Genomic DNA, 20,442 nt, shown 5'->3' with positions numbered 1-20,442 from the left:
GCCATCTCTGAGTTGTGTTGCCTTCACCCTCTGGATTCTGCTACCCACTCAGAAGAAAGGGTTACCAATGGCACTAGACTGGCCCACAGAAACACCATTTAAAATAAAATGTCAATGGGGATGGGGATGTGGCTCAAGCGGTAGCGTGCTCGCCTGGCATGCATGCGGCCCGGGGTTCGATCCTCAGCACCACATACAAACACAGATGTTGTGTCCGTCGAGAACTAAAAAAAATAAATATTAAAATTCTCTCTCTCTCTCTCTCTCTCTCTCTCTCTCTCTCTCTCTCTCTCCCTCTCTCTTTAAAAAAAAAAATTAAATAAATAAAGAAAGAAAGAAAATGTCAAGGCCTGGGTATGAAGCTCAGTGGTAAAGTACTTGCTTAACATGAATGAGGTTAGAGAATTTGATCCCCAGCACCATGGAAAGAAGAAAAAGAAAAAGACAAGACAGGACAAGCTTGCTGAAGAAGAGAAAACAAAAGTCCCTAGAGTATCCCTAGGACAAAAATAATAATTTCTTCAGGTGCTTGCCAAAGCATAGAGGTTCTTCTTTTTCTTTTCTTTCTTTCTTTTTTTATTTTTTTAACAGTTTTTTAGTTGTCAATGAGACCTTTATTTTATATGTGGAGTCAAGAATCAAACCTAGGGCCTCACACATGCTAGGCAAGTGTTCTACCACTGAACCACAACCCCAGAGCATCAAGGTTTTTCTACTAATTTGTAAGTGGAAACTAGTAATCTGGGGTTAACTGCAGCATTAGAAACATACTGCTACTCTAAGCTGTTTCTCCAGGAGTCTCAATGGAACAACAACAGGTAGAAAAAGAAGAGACAAATATGGTTCTTCTCTCACATCCAAAGAGGTCACAGGTGGCTTCTTTCTCATTTGCCTGGATCAAGAGAACTTCTACATTTTTCCTTTTCCTCTGAAAGGTTATTCCTCTGGGGCAGTACTCATTATCAGAATAATTCTCTTAACTTTCACTTTCACCTTGTGATCTTATATACCTCTTTAAGTGTTAAAAAGTTTCAAGGGAAGGTCGGTTTGAGAACATACCGCACAGGACCCATCTCACTGTGAGTCTTCACCTGAGTGCACTGGCATTCCTGGTTGCAATCTTTGGACTTAAACACATGCTCCCTGTCTGTGCTCTTTCCTCTCCCCAAAGAGTCTCAGAGCTTCACAGAATGTTAGAGAAAGTTCAGGACCTAGACTGTGAGGGCCTCTGCTATCCAGCACTCTGTATTTGGTAGGGCTTAAGTGGTATTAAATTCAAGACATAAGTTTACATAATGAGAATACAGGACATTGGGAAGTGATCCTGTTCAACAGCATATTAGAAATCGGCATCATGCCCCACACGGAGGTGCATGGACAGAGCACACCAAGCAGCAGAGGAACTGGAGGATGCTCACCCTCTAAATCCTATGGAAAGCCCATTCCCCAACTCTGAACAATATATAGAAACACAAGAGCCATCCTGAAGAACATCGAATCCTGTGGAGGCAAAGTCTGAACAGCCCTCCATGGGAACTGTGTCTGAGTGTTCTTGGAAAAGAGCTGGGTGGGTTTTTCTCTTCCTAGAACTAGAAAAACAGTTGGCATTGGAAAAATTTCATAAAATGTATAAACCAGAAATGATGAGACAAAATACAGCCATGGTGACCTTGGTCCCTTCTCTGGCTCCAAGAACCTGTCTTCCTCTAGAGTTGTACAGCAAATTTAAACATGAGGGCTCTTTTCTGAAACTCTCCAGGCCAACCCAATGGGAATGAAGTGGGTGCTTCCAACCAGCTGTTATTTTTTTCAGGTCTCCAAATCTCCAAATCTCTGCAACAACTTGCCAATCACTTACACTCTGTCCCAGCACTGCTCACGCTTTCCTTAAAGGATACAAGTGTGGGTGAGGTATGCAGTTAGGGTAGACAGCAGGGGAGGCTACAGATCACAGTAAGAGAAAAGGGGGTGGTAAAGCAGGGTTACTTACTAGGTAGGGGGATGATACTCATCTTCAGGAACTCAGAACCCCATCCCTGTATCACCAGGAACACAGATGAGTAGGGAATTTACAACCTGAAACTATTCCAGGCTTCAACATTCTTTTTCATAATCTATGAGTTTGCTACCTACTTCCATCACTAGAAAAAGATTGTGTCCACAGGACTGGGGTGGTAGCTCAGTGGTAGAGCGCTTCTCTAGCATGTGTGAGGCACTGGGTTCGATTTTCTGCACAGCATTATCAGTAAAGGTCCATTGACAACTAAATGAATATTAAAAAAAAAAAGACTGTGTGATAGTGGCTCTTGGAAGGTGCACTCTTCTCACAAAAGCAAGTTGTTTCTATTCCTACAAGAAAGGCAATTACTCTCACTTCACAGACACAGATAACAACCCAAAGTATATAATTAAATATTTAAAACAATTTTAGAACCTAGGCTCCTGACAAAGTAGGAACAACTGTTCAAATTCCATGTCCAGAATTTTAGGAGGTTTGCAACAGAGTGGGTTCTGTTTCTAAAACACACACACACACACACACACACACACACACACACACACACACCTAGCTGCCTTCATTCATTCATGTAGGGCCAGGTACTGGAAACAGAAGCATAAATAAGACACTTTCTCAAGTTCATCATCTACTTGGGGATGTAATCGGATAGCTTCAACAGCTCAAGCAGCAGTACCATCATTTTTTGTGGCACTGGGGACTGAACCCAGCAGCATTTCACTATTGAGTTGCATCCCCTGCCCTTTTCATTTTTGTATTTTGAGACAGGGTCTTGCTAACTTGCTGAGGCTGGCCTCAAATTAGAGATCCTCTTGCCTCAGTCTTCCAAATTGCTGGAATTACAGGAGTGTGCTAGTGTGCCCAATATTACATCATTTGTTTTAACAAGGCATATTGTGAGAAATGTTAAGCAAGGATAAGTTGATAAGTTCTGATAATTGATAAGACTGTAATTGATGATTTCCAGTAGTGCCTATTATGAAATGAAAGAGGGGAAGAACAATTCAAGCACTCATTATCTGCCTGGCTCTCTGATCCTGGACCTATTACAAATCCTGAAAAGTAGCATTATCTCAGAACTAGTAGTGTGATTACAGTCAGCATCTATGCATCAGTACTGAACTTCTCTTTATTGTGGATAGGTAAACTATAGCTACCCAAATTTTGGCTGTCCAATATTTTGAGGGCAGGTGTCATGCCCCATATTTCTTTAATCTCTAAAGCATTTAAACTATGTTACAGCCAGACATGGTGGTGCACACCTGTAATCCCAGCAGCTCGGGAGGCTGAGGCAGGAGGATCACGAGTTCAAAGCTAGCCTCAGCAATTTAGTGAGGCTTAAGCAATTCAGTGAGACCCCATCTCTAAATAAAATACAAATAGGGCTGGGGATGTGGCTCAGTGGTTAAGCACCCTGTATTCAATCCCTGGTATTAAAAAAAAAAAAAAAGAGAGAGAGAGAGAGAGAGAGAGAGAGAGAGAGAGAGAGAGAGACTACCTTAGGCACTTGGGCACAAAGTAGACACTAAAAGCATACTGTCCTCCAGGAAAGGGAAAAGCAGTTGAGAAGCATTCTGTAAAACACAGTACTGCCCTACGTGATCACATTACTGATCCACTGTACGAGCCACCTGACACTAAGGGTTAGGGGTGGGGGCTATTCACTGGAGGGCCACAGAAGATAGCATAAGGTGGGTAAATAGTTTGGTAGGAAGCTGCAGTAAACAAGATTATTGGCTGATGCTTAGAATAGAAATAGACTTCTGACTGCTAACATTACCATGATATAAATCAAACATCATCCTTACTTGCCTTAAAAGCCTTCAATGACTTCTCATTGTACTTAAAATTGAGTGTGCCTCCTCCATGCACTGACAGACCATGGTGAATGGACCTGCACCTTGCCCATCTGCACTAGCTCCCCTTCCCTTACACACCTTGATGCCCTAGCCCCACTGGTTTCCTTGTTCTTCCTTCAAACACACCAAGCTCTTCCTGTACCAGGCCCTTACATTTACTTTTCCTTCTATCTGAACCCTGCTTTCTGAATGGTTGACTCCAACTCATTCTACAGATCTCAACTCTAATATTTCCTCTTTGGGGAAGCCTTTCTTGGCCATCTTATCTATAAAGTCACCACTGTTTTATTCCTATTACCTGCTAATACATCCACACTAGTTAGTTTATGTCATAGTACTTAGTAGTTTCTAAAATTATCTTATTTACTTGTTTCCTTTTATTTATTTATTTTTGGTACTGCGGATTCAATCTAGGGGCACTTCACCACTGCTCTATATTCCCAGATCTTTTTTATTTTATTATTTTGAGACAGAGTCTACATTGCTTACAGTCTCACAAAGTTGCCCAGGCTGTCCTCCTGCTTCAGCCTCCCAAGTCATTAGGATTATAGGTGTACATCATCACACTTGGCTACTTGTCTCCTTTTTAATTATCAGTCTTGCCCTTCTAAATATAAATCTCCTGAGAGCAGGAGTAGATTTATCTTGCTCTATCAATTGGCACGTATTAATACTATGAGTGAATGAGCAAATGAGAGATAGGAACACACAGTGGCAATAGGTCAGTAGGCACTGAGTTAAGGTGGAAAATACCAGTTGTCCCATGATGAAGCCAGAAGTTGCTGCATGACTTCTTGTTTTAGTACTAGAGATTATACCCAGGGGTGCTGTCACTAAACCACATCCACAGCTCTTTTTTACTCTGAGGCAGGGTCCCCCTAAATTGCTGAGGCTAGCCTCAAACTTGTGATCCTCCTGCCTCAGTCTCCGAGCTGCCACAATTACAAGCACATTTCCAGGAGTATAGGCATATGATACTATGCCTGGTGACTTTTATTTTATTTATTTATTTACTTCATTAGTATGAATACAAGTGATGATGGCACACACAGAGAAAAAGAGAGAGCCTACGCTCTGCGACAAGTTAGAAAGAAATATCAAAAGAGCAAAATTCTAGCTGGACCCAGTGGTTCATGCCTATAATCCCAGCAGCTCCAGGAGGCTGAGGCAGGAGGATCTCAAGTTCAAAACCAGCTTCAGCAATGGCAAGGCACTAAGCAACTCAGCGCAATCCTGTCTCTAAATAATACACAAAATAGGGCTGGGGATGTGGCTCCATGGGCAAGTGCCCCTGAGTTAATCCCCAGTACAAAAAAAAAAAAAAAAAGAGCAAAATCCTGCTGGCTTCAGCTTTTACAGTTTATGATGCTATTGTTATTCAAAGTGGATTTTCTCACTTTTGTTAGATTCCAAGGTTTCCTTTCTCTCCCATGGTGGAATTTGCACTGGGCCATCACCATGACAGTCCACCCATGACTTCTCTTAGGCATGCTCAACACCCATCTCAGCCACAGGGTACTTGAGGACCTTGTTCTAAATATCTATTGAGAACAATGGGACAGAAGTTTCTTATCCTAACAACCTGAACACAAAGACAAAGCATATGCAAGAGTGGGTTCTTCCTCACACTACCTCAGTGCAAAGTCTCCTCCTTTGGTAATGGTAAATGTAAGAGCATAGAAACCTTCCAAAAGGTGTGATTCAAAAGCAAAGAAAGATTCACTGGCACCCTTTATGCATAAAGCAGTTTGCTTCACAGAACTTCATCAATTAGGACAGTTATCTTAACTTTTTAGTGACTGAGAATCCTTGGACTTGGAAAAGCATGAGGAAGAAAAAGAGTGGGAAAAAACCCTACCATCCTTGTTTTATGTTAGACGCTTTCAGAGGCATATTGGGTTCACACAATCACGTTAAAGCAACAATCATAGCTGAGAGAGGGGCACTTACGTGGCATGATCCCTTGGCTCACGAGTTCTTCCCGGGTCCGGCGCTGCTGGAGCTTCAACTGCAGCACTGCAGGGCAGCAAAGAGAGAGGACAGATGAAGGGTCAGTCGAGTACTCCACCTCAAAAGACACATTTTCAAATGCAAAAAAGTCTAAAAACAAAAGGTTGTAGCGTGAAAGATTCCCTTGAATTGTAACTGTGTAATTGCAGAAGTGGCCTGATACAGCAGGGTTTCCGTATTCTGCTGTGGGTGGCAAGAGGAAGTTGCGAAGTGTCTTGCAGGGCGATAACAATCCACAAAGTACCAGAGACTTGCCTCTTGTTAAAACCTTCTACAATACTGGGTCCTCCTTCTAAGACTGAAAAACACCAATTCTAAATTCACAGAAAATATCATCCAGCACCCAGCAAACAGAAAGATTTCCAGGTGTATGTACTTCCTTATTGAATATTTTTTTAAATACTTTTTTTAGTCACAGTTGGACACAATACCTTTATTTATTTGTTTGTTTTTTTGTTTGTTTTTATGTGATGCTGAGGATCAAATCTAGCGCCTAGCATGTGCTAGGTGAGCATTCTACCACTGATCCCAACCCCAGCCCCTCCTTATTGAATGTTTACAACGTGTGTATGGTGAGTGATGCAGCTGCTCGGAGAGCAGAAGATACTGGTTATTAAATTCTTCTCTTTTGTATCAAAAAATTGGAGCTATTTTTACCAAGCCTTGCATTCCTCTAGAACAGAAGATAGTGTGCCATTAATATACCTCTTTTCTTTCTCTTCCTCTTGACTCAGGGCCTTTTTCTGTTGGGGTGAAACAACCAAGCTAAATGACTCAAAGCACATCCGGCTAGCAGACTGAGAGGTGTTTCTCCTATTTCTACTTGGGCAACACCACCTAACGAAACAACTTAATAGGGATTTTTATTAAGTAAAAGAAGTCAATTATTTCTACTGCAAAAGTTAATGGAAACTAAAGAGAGGTTTAGGTTCCAGACATTTCACAAGACAAAGGCAAAGCTGTTGTTCCATGACTGAGAAAATGTGCAAAGAGGGGGTAAGAGGATCCCACAAGCCAAAGGAAGTCCCCTTACATGATAGGCCTTCAATTATAGGGGCCCTGCAAGCACAGCTGAAAGGAATCTGCATCTACTGGAAATCACAGGGTCCTAACATTGGCCTTTTCCACAGAGCACTTTTAGGGAGGCCTCCAAGAATGAGAGAACCATAACTAGGCTCCTGCCTACATCCCAAATGCAGTACATTCAAAGTAGAACTTCTTTCTCCCAAAAACCTAACCCACGGCCCATCCTTCTCACCTCTTTAGGAATCATTACCCTTCCCAGTACTGATTTCAATGTCTGAGCAACTCTGACCTCCACCACCTCGCACTCCTCACCAAATTTATCCCAACACTCTTTCCCTTGCTGCAGTAGCTTAAGGGCTCTGTCCTTACTTGAGCCACATCTCCCATTCTACAGCATCCCAACCAGGACTATCCAGCTCCTCTTCCTCAAGCACCATGAACCTTCTGCTGCTTCTTTTATTCACTTCACGAGGGAATGCCCACTGCCTTCACCTAGCCTTCCCAGTTCACTCCGCACATGCAGAATTACTCTGGGCCTTCTGTGATTACTTTTAACTGTTATGAAAACTACAAAGTTCTGATTTTTAGTTTTCTTGTCCTTAAAATGGGGATAGTAATGGTACCATCCTCACAGGACTCCTCCCCTGCTCCCTACACCCCTTCCCCCCAGGACACTGCACAAGCCAGGCCAGTGTTCTACCACTGAGAGCAAAATATGAAAAAGTATTTTGCCTTATGTAATAGTTACCCCTAATCATCTCTCCTAATAGTTTATAAATTCCTAGAGGGCAAGAAATGTATCCTATTAATAGATGTCCCCCAGCACCTCAAATAAGGTTGCATTTAATAATTGCTTCTTAAATTAAACTGGATCTCAAAATGATGATATGTACAAATAAATCTTACCAAGAGGTTATTATTATTTTATAAATTAATACAGCCCCAGCCTAACCCATGTGTTTTAAACCACTTTTCTTATAACATCCCTATGGAGATGGGCAGTTTTGTTTATTTATTTATTTATTTATTTATTTATTTATTTATTTATTTGCAGTATTTTATTTATTCTATTAACAGTAAATATTTAAAACATTTACAACATTAATTATGTTGTTCTTAAGAATAACTTCAACCTTTTTTTACATCTCTATAATGAGAAAATAAATAATTATGGTCAAAATTATTCTGTCAAAAACTTATCATGCTTAATGTTAGTATCTTTACATGCAACTCCGTTTTTGGTGTAAAGTTCTTTGGCTGCAAGAAAGAACATTTGATTTACTTCACTAATAGGAATATTTCTTAATGCTGTGATGGCCTCTTCTTGGTAATTCTTCTGCTGTTGATTTTTAGCATAGTTATCTGTGATTGTATTAATGGAGTTGAGTGGAGAAGTACTCATCTTGTTAAGGAGGTGGACAGGAATGCGACTGCCCAATATTTTTGAGGCTAGTAGGTTAAGCCTGAGGAGTTTAGCCAAGATTCAGGAATAAAAGCCCACATAAGATAAAGGACAGGGCTGGGGATGTGGCTCAAGTGGTAGCGCGCTTGTCTGGCATGCGTGCCGCCTGGGTTCGGTCCTCAGCACCACATACAAAGATGTTGTGTCCGCCAAAAACTAAAAAACAGAGATTAAAATTTCTCTTTCTCTCTCCTCTCTCTCTCTCTTAAAAAAAAAAAATAAATAAATAAAGGACAAAGCCAAAATGGGGAGGCTGGGATTGTACAGGCTCAGCAGTAGAGCCCGCCTAGCACGTGAAAGGCACTGGGTTCAATCCTCAGCACCACATAAAAAAATAAATAGGGGCTGGGATTGTGGCTCGGGGGTAGAGTGCTTGCCTGGCATGTCTGAGGCCCTGGGTTCGATCCTCAGCACCACATAAAAATAAATAAAGGTACTGTGTCCATCTACAACCAAAAAACAAATATTAAAAAAAAAAAGACAAGGCCATCTGACTTTTAAAAATAAATAAATAAAGAGATAGATAGATGAAATAAAGGTATTGTGTCCGACTACAACTAAAAAAATATTTTTAAAAAAGCCAAAATGGGAGCTTAAAAACAAAATCTCTCTTTCTGGTAATGGTGACAGTGAATTTTCCACCATTTTCCCTGTGGCTTTGGACAATCTCAGCACCCACTTCTCTGCACAAACATGGACTAGGAAGCTATACTAGGAGGGGAAGAGCAGTCATTGTTATCCCATCCTACAGGAAAGGAAAATGAGGCCCAGAGTGATTAAGTAATTGACCTAAGCTTATTCACTATTAAGAGTAGAATAGGATTTGAGCCCAAACGTCCTGATTCCAGAACCAGAACTCCTCACTTTGCTTTACCAGGATCTTCTGAAAGCCCATTCTGCTAACATAACAGATCTGGAACAGGAGGACAAAGGGACTGACTGAGGAAAATGGGTGGTTCAAACCAGGATCATAAGAGTTCAGGTGATCAACTTCTGTCAAAAAAAAAATTTAAATTAATCTAGGAATTTTATTTCAAAATAAATTATAACTACAGATCAGCAACAATAATTCTAGTAATAAAATACAAACAATAGTAGGAGTAAATGAATGTGTTACTGTGTATGAGGCTTTGTGTTAAATGACTGACATGCTTTTAAGTTATTTAATTTTAAAGAGGAGGGGAAGACTGAAGGGAGAGCTCAGTGGTAGAGCTCTTGCCAGCATGTGTCCTCGGTTCCATCCTCAGCTCTGGAAGGAAGGTTTGTGGGGAGTGAGGAGAGAAGCCTGTGAGGATAATATGATTACCATCTCCCTTTCATGGATGAGCAAACTAAAAATCAGACCTTTAAAGTTTTGCCTCACCAGTAGCTCGGGAGGCCGAGGCAGGAGGACTGTGAGTTCAAAGCCTCAGCAATGGTGAAGCACTAAGCAACTCAGTGATGCCCTGTCTCAAGTGAAATACAACAAAGGGCTGGGGATGTGGCTCAATAGTTGAGTGCCCCTGAGTTCAATCCCTGGTTACACCCCCCCAATAAATAAATAAACTAATAAATTTTGTCTCATATCACAAAGGTCAAAAGTGCTGGAATGGGATTTATATCCAAGTATAGATGTCATTAAAGTTGAGACTTAATCATATGTAGTGTGCTTTGTAGGAAAGAAAAGGAGAAGCCAACCAGGATAAAGGGAGAGGGATAAGAAAACTACAATCTATCACCTTTTATAATGTTTGTAAGGCCTGGCTTAAGGTAAGCTATTAGAAAATGGTTAAAAATAATAAATTAGCCAGGCATATCATGCCTGTTATCCCAGTGTTTGGGAGGCTAAAGCAGGAGGATCTCAAGTTCAAGCCCAGCCTCAGCAACTTAGTGAGGCCCTAAGCAACTAGTGAGACCCTGTCTCAAAAAAAATAATAATAAAAATAAAAAGGGCTGGACATGTAGCTCAGTGGTTAAGCACTCCTGGGTTCAATTCCTGGTGCAAAAAAATAATAATTTGATTTTATGCAAATAATCCAATTCAATAAGCCTGAACAATAATTTATGAAAGCAATGGTTAGTACCTGAGAATAATTTTGAAAAATCAGTCAGTTGTCTTCCTAAGTAAATCATATATAGACAGGATCGTGAGGGCTACTGTGCAAACTTCTTGACTGAAAAACCTCTGACCTCATGAAAGTAATGAAGCCTATAAAAACTAACCTTTGTTTAATAAAATTTTCATCTCTAAAACTACAAAATTAAAGTCCATTTATCTGAAAATTCCATATGTCTCCCCTAAAAGTTAACTGCCAACTCTGCACTCATCTAAAATCTGACCAAGTTTCCCATTCAAAAAAGAGTGCTTACTCTGGGTCAGTATTATCTTGAGTACTACTATACTTGACTGTAGGTATATACCATCTTAAACATTGTACCACCACCCCCTGCTATCTCTAACAATGTACTTAAGGATATGAAAAAGGCAAAAGCAGTGAACTCTGGATTATGGAAGTCAACCTACACTTCATTGATTTATCTTTCAGGCTGTGTAGATTTCCAATGATCCTTCTAAGACTTTCATCTACAAAGAAATAGCATTTATGCAAATATTCCTTTTCCTTAATTATCTTACTTCCTCTTAATTCTAAACACTCTTGATAAAATGCCTTTACACGTTCAGGTCTTACGAATTTTGGAAGAAATAATAACTTCTTTTCAATAAATTGTGAAAGTGACATGAGCCATGTGTACTGTGCTCACTGCAGAAGTCAACCCCAATCAGGAGTATATTTCAGTGACCATGAACTTAATGCCCATCCATCCTCACCAAGAAATACCTGAAACCACTTAAGATTTTTTCACAGACAATGCTAGTCCCAGGAGATTGAAGGCAGTAAGGATTTGACATAATCTATTTCACTGTACATCACTCTTTATAGAGTCTTCACCACTCCCCAAGTCAATAAAAACTAAACAAAAACAACTACTTGTGCACAAGCCTGAGTCTTTATACCATCACTGTTATTGAATTCCACAAATTTAATATTATCATCTGTTTCTAAATGAGTCTCTGTGAACAGCCTATATATAGATGAACAGATGCCTTTAGAGTTGACGGATGGTGAAGTCCACTAAGCTGCCGCCAGAAAAGACTTGGAGGAACAAGAAGCCATAAAGTGGGACACTTCAGGTTTTCCATGCCCCATGGAGATAATCAATTTTTTCACCGGCCTACAATAATGGCAGCAATTGCTATTTGAATAATTGACTACTTGGAAAATCAAAGTATAATACATTTATCTAAAGTAGTAATTGTTAAAAATAACTTCATATAGTACTTTCTTATTCTAAATTCTGGCCCTATAAATTCCCAAAGTTGGTTCTACTAATAATTGATATATTTTTCTCCTAACTTTCAGACACCAGTCCCCCCCACAAAAAAAGAAAATCCAAGTCAGCAATAGACACAACTACTTCCAGCTTCAAAATAAAAATTGTGTTTTACTGGGAAGATCAGAGAAGGAACAGGCTCAGTTTTAGCCTTAATTGGAGCTAAACATGCTGACAGAATGTTCATCTCTGTAGCAGTGAATCACACCTATTCTACTGGTGTATTTTACACTTTGGTTGATTCTATATGCCTGAAAAATCACTTAGTGGCATTCAAATTGTAAAAACATATCTATCACCTGTCACTCAGAACCCCAAGGTTATTCAGACTAGTTTCATTGTTAGGTTATTCTGCTGGGTTGCTTTCCAGCATGGCTACAGACATAGAGATTTAAAGTTGGGAGGGGTAGAGTGTTCCCCGTTCATTGTGTCAGACTGTGCCAGGTTCTAGATACACCTGTTGCCTCTATTCACATAAAGCTTTCAGTTCAGTGGGAAAACAGACATTGAAAGGTGACAACAATTACAAGTTGTGGTAAATATTTTACAGGAACAAAATAAAGTATATGATTGGGCTGGGATCATGGCTCAGTGGCAGAATGCTTGCCTAGCATGTGTGAGGCACTGGGTTCAATTCTCAGCACTACATATAAATAAATAAAATAAAGGTCGTTCAACAACTAAAATAAAATTTAAAAAAAAAAAGAATAAAGTATATGAGACAGGTCAAATCCTAGAATCCAGTTTTTCTCCTTTCATGTTTTGTGATGACTAAGTCTTCACAGTTCCTTTTTGCTGTTAAACAGTCAACTATTTAAGATACTAAAACTCTTTGGAGAATATAGACTGTGGGAGAAACCACAGTGAGGAATTACAGCTCACAGTGCCACTTACTCCCTGTACTCTCAGATGCTTGACTGCTCTGGGCTCCTGTACCAGAGGATCCACAGGTCTACTTGCCTTGTATGCAGGCCGTATTCAATTTTTCCATAGTTCTTTATTCGAAGTTTCTCTTTTCTTCAGTATTTATTCAAGGAATAAGAGGGTCTGCTACATGCCAGACAGACATAGTTCTTGTCTTTAGTGAATTTAATTTCAGGAGGAAACAAACATCAAATAAGTACACATACTAAGTAGTTAGAATATTCTCATGGTTTAATTCATGCACTCAAACATCTTTTTGTTGTTGTTTGTTTGTTTGTTTTCAGGGCTAGGGACCAAACTCAGGGTCCTGCATGTGTTAGGCAAGCATTTTGCCACTGAGCTAAATCCCCAACCCCTCAAATATTTTTCATATTGTGAAAAGGGCTGAGTGTGTTAGGGATGCATATTTGAAGAAAACATAGTTTTCATTCTCACAGAACTCAGGTAAGGGGAAAAAAGGGGTTCAAAATGAATTGCAATGTTATAAAGAAGATGTCTATAATAAACACTTTCACTCAAAAAGACAAAGAAAAACACAACTTTGACTAGCACACACATCAAAAAATGGATTTGCTTTGCGACTAAGGGTTACTGGCAAATTTAAGTCTTATCTGGTATGTGTGCATATATACTAAAAAGAAATAGTTTCTTGAGGAAAAAAAAAAACATTTATATATCTTTTAGTTATTTTGAGAGCACAAAGGTGATACTACCCAATGGTGAATATCAGAAAGAAAAATAGGATCCTTCCTTTATGGAGTAGGATGAGTGAACACACAAGCTGGGATTTAAAAATATTTTATACTCATGCTCAGTTTGTGCTGAAGTTTTAAGTAGTTTTGTGATATCCCCCAAAAGCAATTCTCCTCTAGGCCCCTACTTATTGTACATGCCCTTCTATGTTTGAATATGTCCTCCCCAAAGCTCATGTGTTGGAAATTTAAGCCCCAAATTCATACCTTAGTGGTGACTGATGGTGGGGCTATTTGGGAAGTCATTAGGATTAGACAAGGTCATGAGGTTGGGCCCCCATGATGGAATTAGTGGCTTTATAAGAGGAAGAAAAAAATCCATGCTAGCACACTTGCTCTTTCTCGCTATGTTAAGACATGGCAAGAAGGCCCTCACCAAATACTGGCACCATGCTGTTGTGCTTCCCAGCTTCCAGAATCATGAGCCAAATTAACTTTGATTCTCTATAAATTACCTAGTTTATGGTATTTTGTTACAGCACCAGATAATGTGCTAAGACACTCTTAAAAAATCTTTTCTTGGGCTGGGATTGTGGCTCAATGGTAAAGCGCTCACCTAGCATGTGCAAAGCTCTGGGTTGATCCTCAGCACCACATATAAATGAATGAATAAATGAATGAATGAACGAATGAATAAATGTATTGTGTCCAGCTACAATTAAAAAATTATATACATATGTGTGTATAAAATCTTTCCTGATATATCCTGATATATCCTATCAAGATACTTCTTCTAGTCCCAACCATTTCAGATAAAGGATATTTAACCTATATATGATTTTTTCTAAACACAAAGTTATTCTAGTCCTTTTCATGATTAATTTTCTTCCTTCAGCTTAGGAAACCAGCCTGACTGGGTTGGCACAGTACTCACTAAACCACATATTTCTGGCTTGTTTTTAAATATAATAACAGCACTTAAAGGCCCTGTGTATTCTATGATTAGCCCTATTCTCAACCAGAAAGGGTTTACTTTCAATTCAAACATGACTTCTGGGGAAAGGGGCAAGCACTGTATATTGGGTTGGGTATTTGGATATTTTAAAAGTTCCAAGTGAATGTAATACACTTACAAAATTGTCCTTTAAAAGGAAACCAAAGGACATCAGATAAAGAATCAGAAGACATGGATTCTAGTCCTCTGTTGTTACCTAATCAAGTCACTTAATTTCTTTTACCCTCAATTTTCTCACTATAATACAACTTTGAAAACTGATCCCTACCCACTGAAATGCAAAAAAAAAAAAAAAAAAAAAAAAAAAACCCACAATGTTCATGAAAAGTGCTTTGTAAAAATACAAGATTAGAAACGTTTCATTGAGACTTTAACATCAGAGAGATTTTCTCCAAAGCAGGAGTAAAAGAGCTGCTAGTCATCTGGTACCATGCCTCCAAGGAAGTAACTTTATTCTGCAAAGCAAAAAGGCCTTCCTTATATCAAAACGTGTGTGTGTGTGTGTGTGTGTGTGTGTGTGTGTGTGTGTTGCTGGGGATTAAACCCAGGGCCTTTTGCATAAGAGACAAGCACTCTAACAAACTGAATTATATCCCAAGCCTCTTAAAACATCCTAATTTAAAATCATATCCCAAGTTGTTCTTGGTGGAGCAAGGAGAAAAAAAGAGGGGGAAAGAGAAAGGAAAAGGACACTGTTATTCTTTGGAAGGCAGCTGAGAACACATAGGGAAGCTCTCTGTTCTCAGATTCTAGGCACCTGGTAAATCTAAAAAGCAAAGCCCAGAGAAGGGTAGAAGAATCAGCATTGTTCACTGTTGAAATTGAATGTACAGTGTGTGCTCTAAGCATGCTTCTAAAATTCTAAGCTATCAATACAGAAGTAGTGGTTAAAGGACCAAGAAAAGTCTATTTATCTTTTGCCAGAGAAAGGAGGAGCTGCTGAGTTTCAGATCCAAAGTTAAGACAAAAAGGAGATGTGCCTTAGTGGCTAAGGACCACTGAGTTCAATCCCCAATACCAAAAAAATTAAAATTCAATTAAATTAAAATTTAAAAATAAAAATAAAAATCATATGCCTAATTGCAATGGGATTTCTTGGACTGGATCATTAAAGAGAAAAGGGGCAGTAGTGGGGAAAATGAATAAAGTCCAAATAAAGTTTGGAGTTTACTTAATATTAACGTGCCAATGTTAATCTCTTAGTTTTGACAGATGTACCATAGTTATATAAGATGCTACCATTAGAGACAAGTGGGTGAAGTGTCACAAATCACTTTGTAATTTGAATTTATTAGAAGGCCCATTATTATTTGGGAACTCCCTGCACCATTGTGTAAAACTAAAATTATTCTAAAATAAAAAGCTTACTTTAAAATCCATGAATTTAACACTTCTTTCTGAAAGACTTATGAATCAATTACTAAAACATTTCAAGGTATAGGTTTTCAAACTGAAATGCTGCCACCTCTTGGACAGAAAGAAATTTCTGATTCCATAAGTGATCAATTATGAAGAACAAATAATAATGGGCCTTCTAATAAACTCAAATTACAAAGTGATTTGTGACATAAGCCAGTAACAACTATACACAATGTAACATAAAGACAACACTATAGAAGAATCTCTTTTTTTTTTTTTTTGTGAGAGAGAGAGAGAGAGAGAGAGAGAGAGAGAGAGAGAGAGAGAGAGAATTTTTAATATTTATTTTTTAGTTCTCGGCGGACACAACATCTTTGTTGGTATGTGGTGCTGAGGATCGAACCCGGGCCGCACGCATGCCAGGCATGGCGCGCTATCGCTTGAGCCACATCCCCAGCCCCAAGAATCTCTAAGTTTGTTTAAAAACCACTTATTGCGTCCAGGACCAGATGGATTCACAGAAGAGTTCTACAAGACCTTTAAAGAACTAATACCAGAATTCTTCAATTTATTTCAGGAAATAGAAAAAGAGGGAGTGCTTCCAAACTCATTCTATGAGGCCAGTATCACCCTGATTCCAAAGCCAGGCAAAGACACATCAAAGAAAGAAAACTTCAGACCAATATCTCTAATGAATGTAGATGCAAAAATTCTCAATAAAATTCTGGCAAATCTAATACAAAAACATATCAAAAAGATAGTGCACCACAATCAAGTGGGGTTCATCCGAAGGATTGTTTCAACATACAAAAATCAATAAATGTGATTCATCATATCAACAGACTTAAAGATAAGAACCATATGATCATCTCAATTGATGCAGAAAAAGCATTCGACAAAATATAGCACCCCTGTATTTGTACACTTTCTAGTGTTCAAAACACTAGAAAAACTACAGAAAACAGGAATATATCTCAACACTGTAAAAGCTATCCATGCTAAGCCCCAGGCCAATATCATTCTAAATAGAGAAAAATTGAAATCATTCCCTCTAAAAACTGGAACAAGACAGGGATGCCCTCTTTCACCACTTCTATTTAACATAGTTCTTGACACACTAGCCAGAGCAATTAGACAGATGAAAGAAATTAAAGGGATACAGATAGGAAAAGAAGAACTCAAATTAGCATTATTTGCTGATGGTATGATTCTATACCTAGAAGACCCAAATAATTCCACCAGAAAACTTCTTGAACTAGTAAATAAATTCGGTAAAGTAGCAGGATACAAAATCAACACCCATAAATCAAAGGCATTTTTGTATATCAGTGACAAATCCTCTGAAAGGGAAACAAGGGAAAACTACCCCCATTTACAATAGCCTCAAAAAAAAAAAAAAAACTTGGGAATCAACTAGAGAGATGAAAGACCTCTACAAAAAAACAACAGAACTCTGAAGAAAGAAATCAAAAAAGACTTTAGAAGATGAAAAGATCTATCTTGTTCTTGGATAGGCAGAATTAATATTGTCAAAATGACCATACTACCAAAAGCACTAAACAGATTTAATGCAATTCCAATCAAAATCCCAATGACATCTCATAGAAATAGAAAAAGAAGTCATGAAATTCATATGGAAAAATAAGAGACCCAGAATAGCTAAAGCAATCCTTAGCAAGAAGAATGAAGCAGGTGGCATCACTATACCAGACTTTATACTACAGAGCAAAAGGCACACTCATACATTGCTGGTGGGACTGCAAATGGGAGCAGCCAATATGGAATGGAGACTCCTGGGAAAACTGGGAAAACTGGGAATGGAATCACCTTTTGATCTAGGTATCCTACTCGTCAGGTCTATACCCAAAGGACTTCAAAATAGCATACTACAGGAACACAGCCACATCAAGGTTTACAGCAGTACAATTCACAACAGCTAAACTGTGGGACCAACCTAGATGCCCTTCAGTAGATGAATGAATAAAGAAAATGTGATATATATACAAATGGAATATTACTCAGTAATAAAAGAGAATAAAATCATGGCATTTGCAGGTAAATGAATGGAGCTGGAGAAGATGATGCTAAGTGAAGTTAGCCAATCCCCCCAAAAAAACAAATGCTGAATGTTTTCTCTGATATAAGGAAGCTGATTCATAGTGGAGTTGGGAGCAGGAGCATTAGATGAAATCTAGATAGGGAAAAGGAAAGGGAGGGGAAGGGAGGGGGGGAAAGGGGATAAAAAAGATGGTGGAATGAGATGGACATCCTTACCCTAATTACATATATGAAGACACGAATGGTGTGAATATATTTGTATACAACCAGAGATATGAAAAATTGTGCTCTATATGTGTAATATGAATTGTAATGCATCCTGCTATCATATTAACAAATTAGAATAAATTTTAAAAAACACATATTGCACAAACTATTGAGATTTCAAATTTGTTTTATTGATGTTCTTTCAAACATTTCACAATCCCATAAATTTCTCTTCCATCTCTACATACAGTGTGTAAACATGAGTTTAATTTGTTTTTCAAATAATCTGTTTTAGAAACCAGAAATAATACAAAAAAAAATGGTAAGTATCCTCTATTTAATCTGATACTGTCAGGAAGAAAAGGCAGAGCTCTAGATGAAATACCTTCTTGATTGGTTAACCTGGACTACTTATTCATCTAGTCTGGTAATTTATAAAGGATCAACTTATGAAAACCTAACTTAAGCTATTCAAATATGCAAAATAAAAGGTCTCTGTATTGTGCAATAACATTTATAAAATGGCATGAACGTGTTATCTTAGTTTCCACCACAAAACTATATGCAAGATGCTATTATCATTTCATAGACAAGAAATGGGAAAGAAGTTTAGAAAGATGCAAAGAATTTCATAGGCCTACTTCCCATATGGCTCTCAATGCAGGACATCTACTAGAAAGATTAGGCAAATTGTCCAAGGTGACCAAGTGAATAAAGGACAGAGCAGAAACAGGAGCCCAGCTCTGTCTGAATCTAGTGCCAGTGCCCTTAAGTACTGTTATATGTACCACCTCTCTTCTTTCATAAGACCCAGCAGTTGTCTATGTTTTAAAACAACACAACATGATACTTAACAGTGCTACCCATATAATGTGGCTGGAAAGAAATAATCTATATACTTACTAACCAGGGAGAAATACAGATAATTGCAGTGATTAGTACAAAATATGTATAGTATATATATATTAGAACTCTAGAATCTGAAAAGGCTACTTATAATCAAATTCCAAAGGAAACAGAGACTCTAATACGACAACAGTGGCCACATCTAACGGGACAGAAGATTCAAAGAACTTCACAGGCCTACTTCCCATTTGGCTCTCAATGCAGGTACATCTACTCTATAAAGGCAGGAAGTACTTGCTTCAGAAGTCCTGCACTGGTACTAGAGATATTCTCAGTTGGCTGATTCATTCATTCCATCTATGCCAGGAACCATGCTAGGTGATAAACCAGTAACATGGACAGGTGAGGTCTCTGCCTTTGTAGAGCATATGTTCTGGGGGTGGGAAGACATAATATCAAGTTATATACATTTTAACTTCAGCTGGTACATTAGTGAAGAAAAGTATAGTGGAATAAGAGAATGGAGTGACTGAGGCATGGTAATCTTAGGTAGAGTACAAAGAGGTCATAGCAAGTGCAAAGGTGCTGTGAAAAGGTTTGTCTCAAGAATAAAAACATAAACAATATTTAAGAAATGAAGGATCCAATATGTTTATCCTTTGCCATCACACTGCTAGAGTCACAGCAAAAATATTAATAATTATATAAATAGTAAGTCAGTGAAACTCTTCATCATATCACCAAAAAAAATCTGGGGTTGACCATTTCATTCTGGGTACTCATCTCCCTCTTTTTTGGTGGGGTACCAGGGACTGAACTCAGGGGCACTCGACCACTGAGCCAGCCCTACTTTGTATTTTATTTAGAGACAGGGTCTCACTAAGTTGCTTAGCGCCTTGCTTTTGCTGAGGCTAGCACTGAACTCACGATCCTGCCTAGAGTCCTGAGCGGCTGGGATTACAGGCATGCATCACTGAGCCCAGCTCTCATCTCCCTCTTGATGTAACCTTCTCTACTGTGGCAGACTGATGACAAACTACTAAGTACTTCAGCATTATCAGAGGCTCTTTCCCACAGATTTCAGGAGGTGATGTTCAAGCACCTCTATCAAAGGAGCTGGACACTATGGCATGCACCTGTAGTGCCAGCTACTTGGGAGGCTGACAGGGGAGGATAACTTAAGCCCAGGAGTTTGAGGCCATCCTAGGTAACATAACAAGACCCATCTCTTAGGAAAAAACTGAACTCTTATCACATAAGACCTGATCATAGAGTGTCCTTGCACTAGATGCCAGAATGGCACAGAAATAAACTGGGAATGTGCTTCCTTTAGCATATTCAGGGAAGGCCATCTGAATAATACCTTCAAAGTTAAAAAAAAAAAAAATACCAGGAATGGCATTTTTCTTGTGGCATTAATTCTACTCAGAAAATATGGGCAGTCTAGAATCTCATTTGCTAATCCCTACTGGCATGCCTGGCTATCATTTTGCATCCAACTTTGTTGAGGGTAGGAGACAGGTGAGCAAACCTGGAACCAGGAGGTCATTCCAAGGCAAGCCAGAAGAGACAAAAAATTATTTTTCCTTAAAGCT

General features: G+C 38.8%; 1 protein-coding gene and 1 pseudogene across 3 annotated transcripts in view; both read right to left on the bottom strand.

The window, feature by feature from the left end:
- Mrtfa (myocardin related transcription factor A) overlaps nt 1–20,442 on the bottom strand; it is a 111,806-nt gene that overhangs the window by 35,834 nt on the left and 55,530 nt on the right. For all 3 annotated transcript variants that reach the window (XM_026405974.2, XM_026405971.1, XM_026405970.2), the window contains exon 2: nt 5,827–5,892. In XM_026405974.2, the coding sequence (XP_026261759.1) occupies nt 5,827–5,833 (7 nt within the window). In that variant the 5' untranslated portion in view covers nt 5,834–5,892. The remainder of the gene's footprint in view (nt 1–5,826; nt 5,893–20,442) is intronic.
- Nucleotides 8,093–9,019, bottom strand: LOC113194728 (phosphatidylinositol N-acetylglucosaminyltransferase subunit P-like; annotated as a pseudogene).

This window comes from Urocitellus parryii, chromosome 5, assembly GCF_045843805.1.
Source record: "Urocitellus parryii isolate mUroPar1 chromosome 5, mUroPar1.hap1, whole genome shotgun sequence".
NCBI lineage: Eukaryota > Metazoa > Chordata > Mammalia > Rodentia > Sciuridae > Urocitellus > Urocitellus parryii.
Note: the sequence above shows the minus strand (reverse complement) of the source record. Positions and strands in the feature narration are given on the sequence as shown.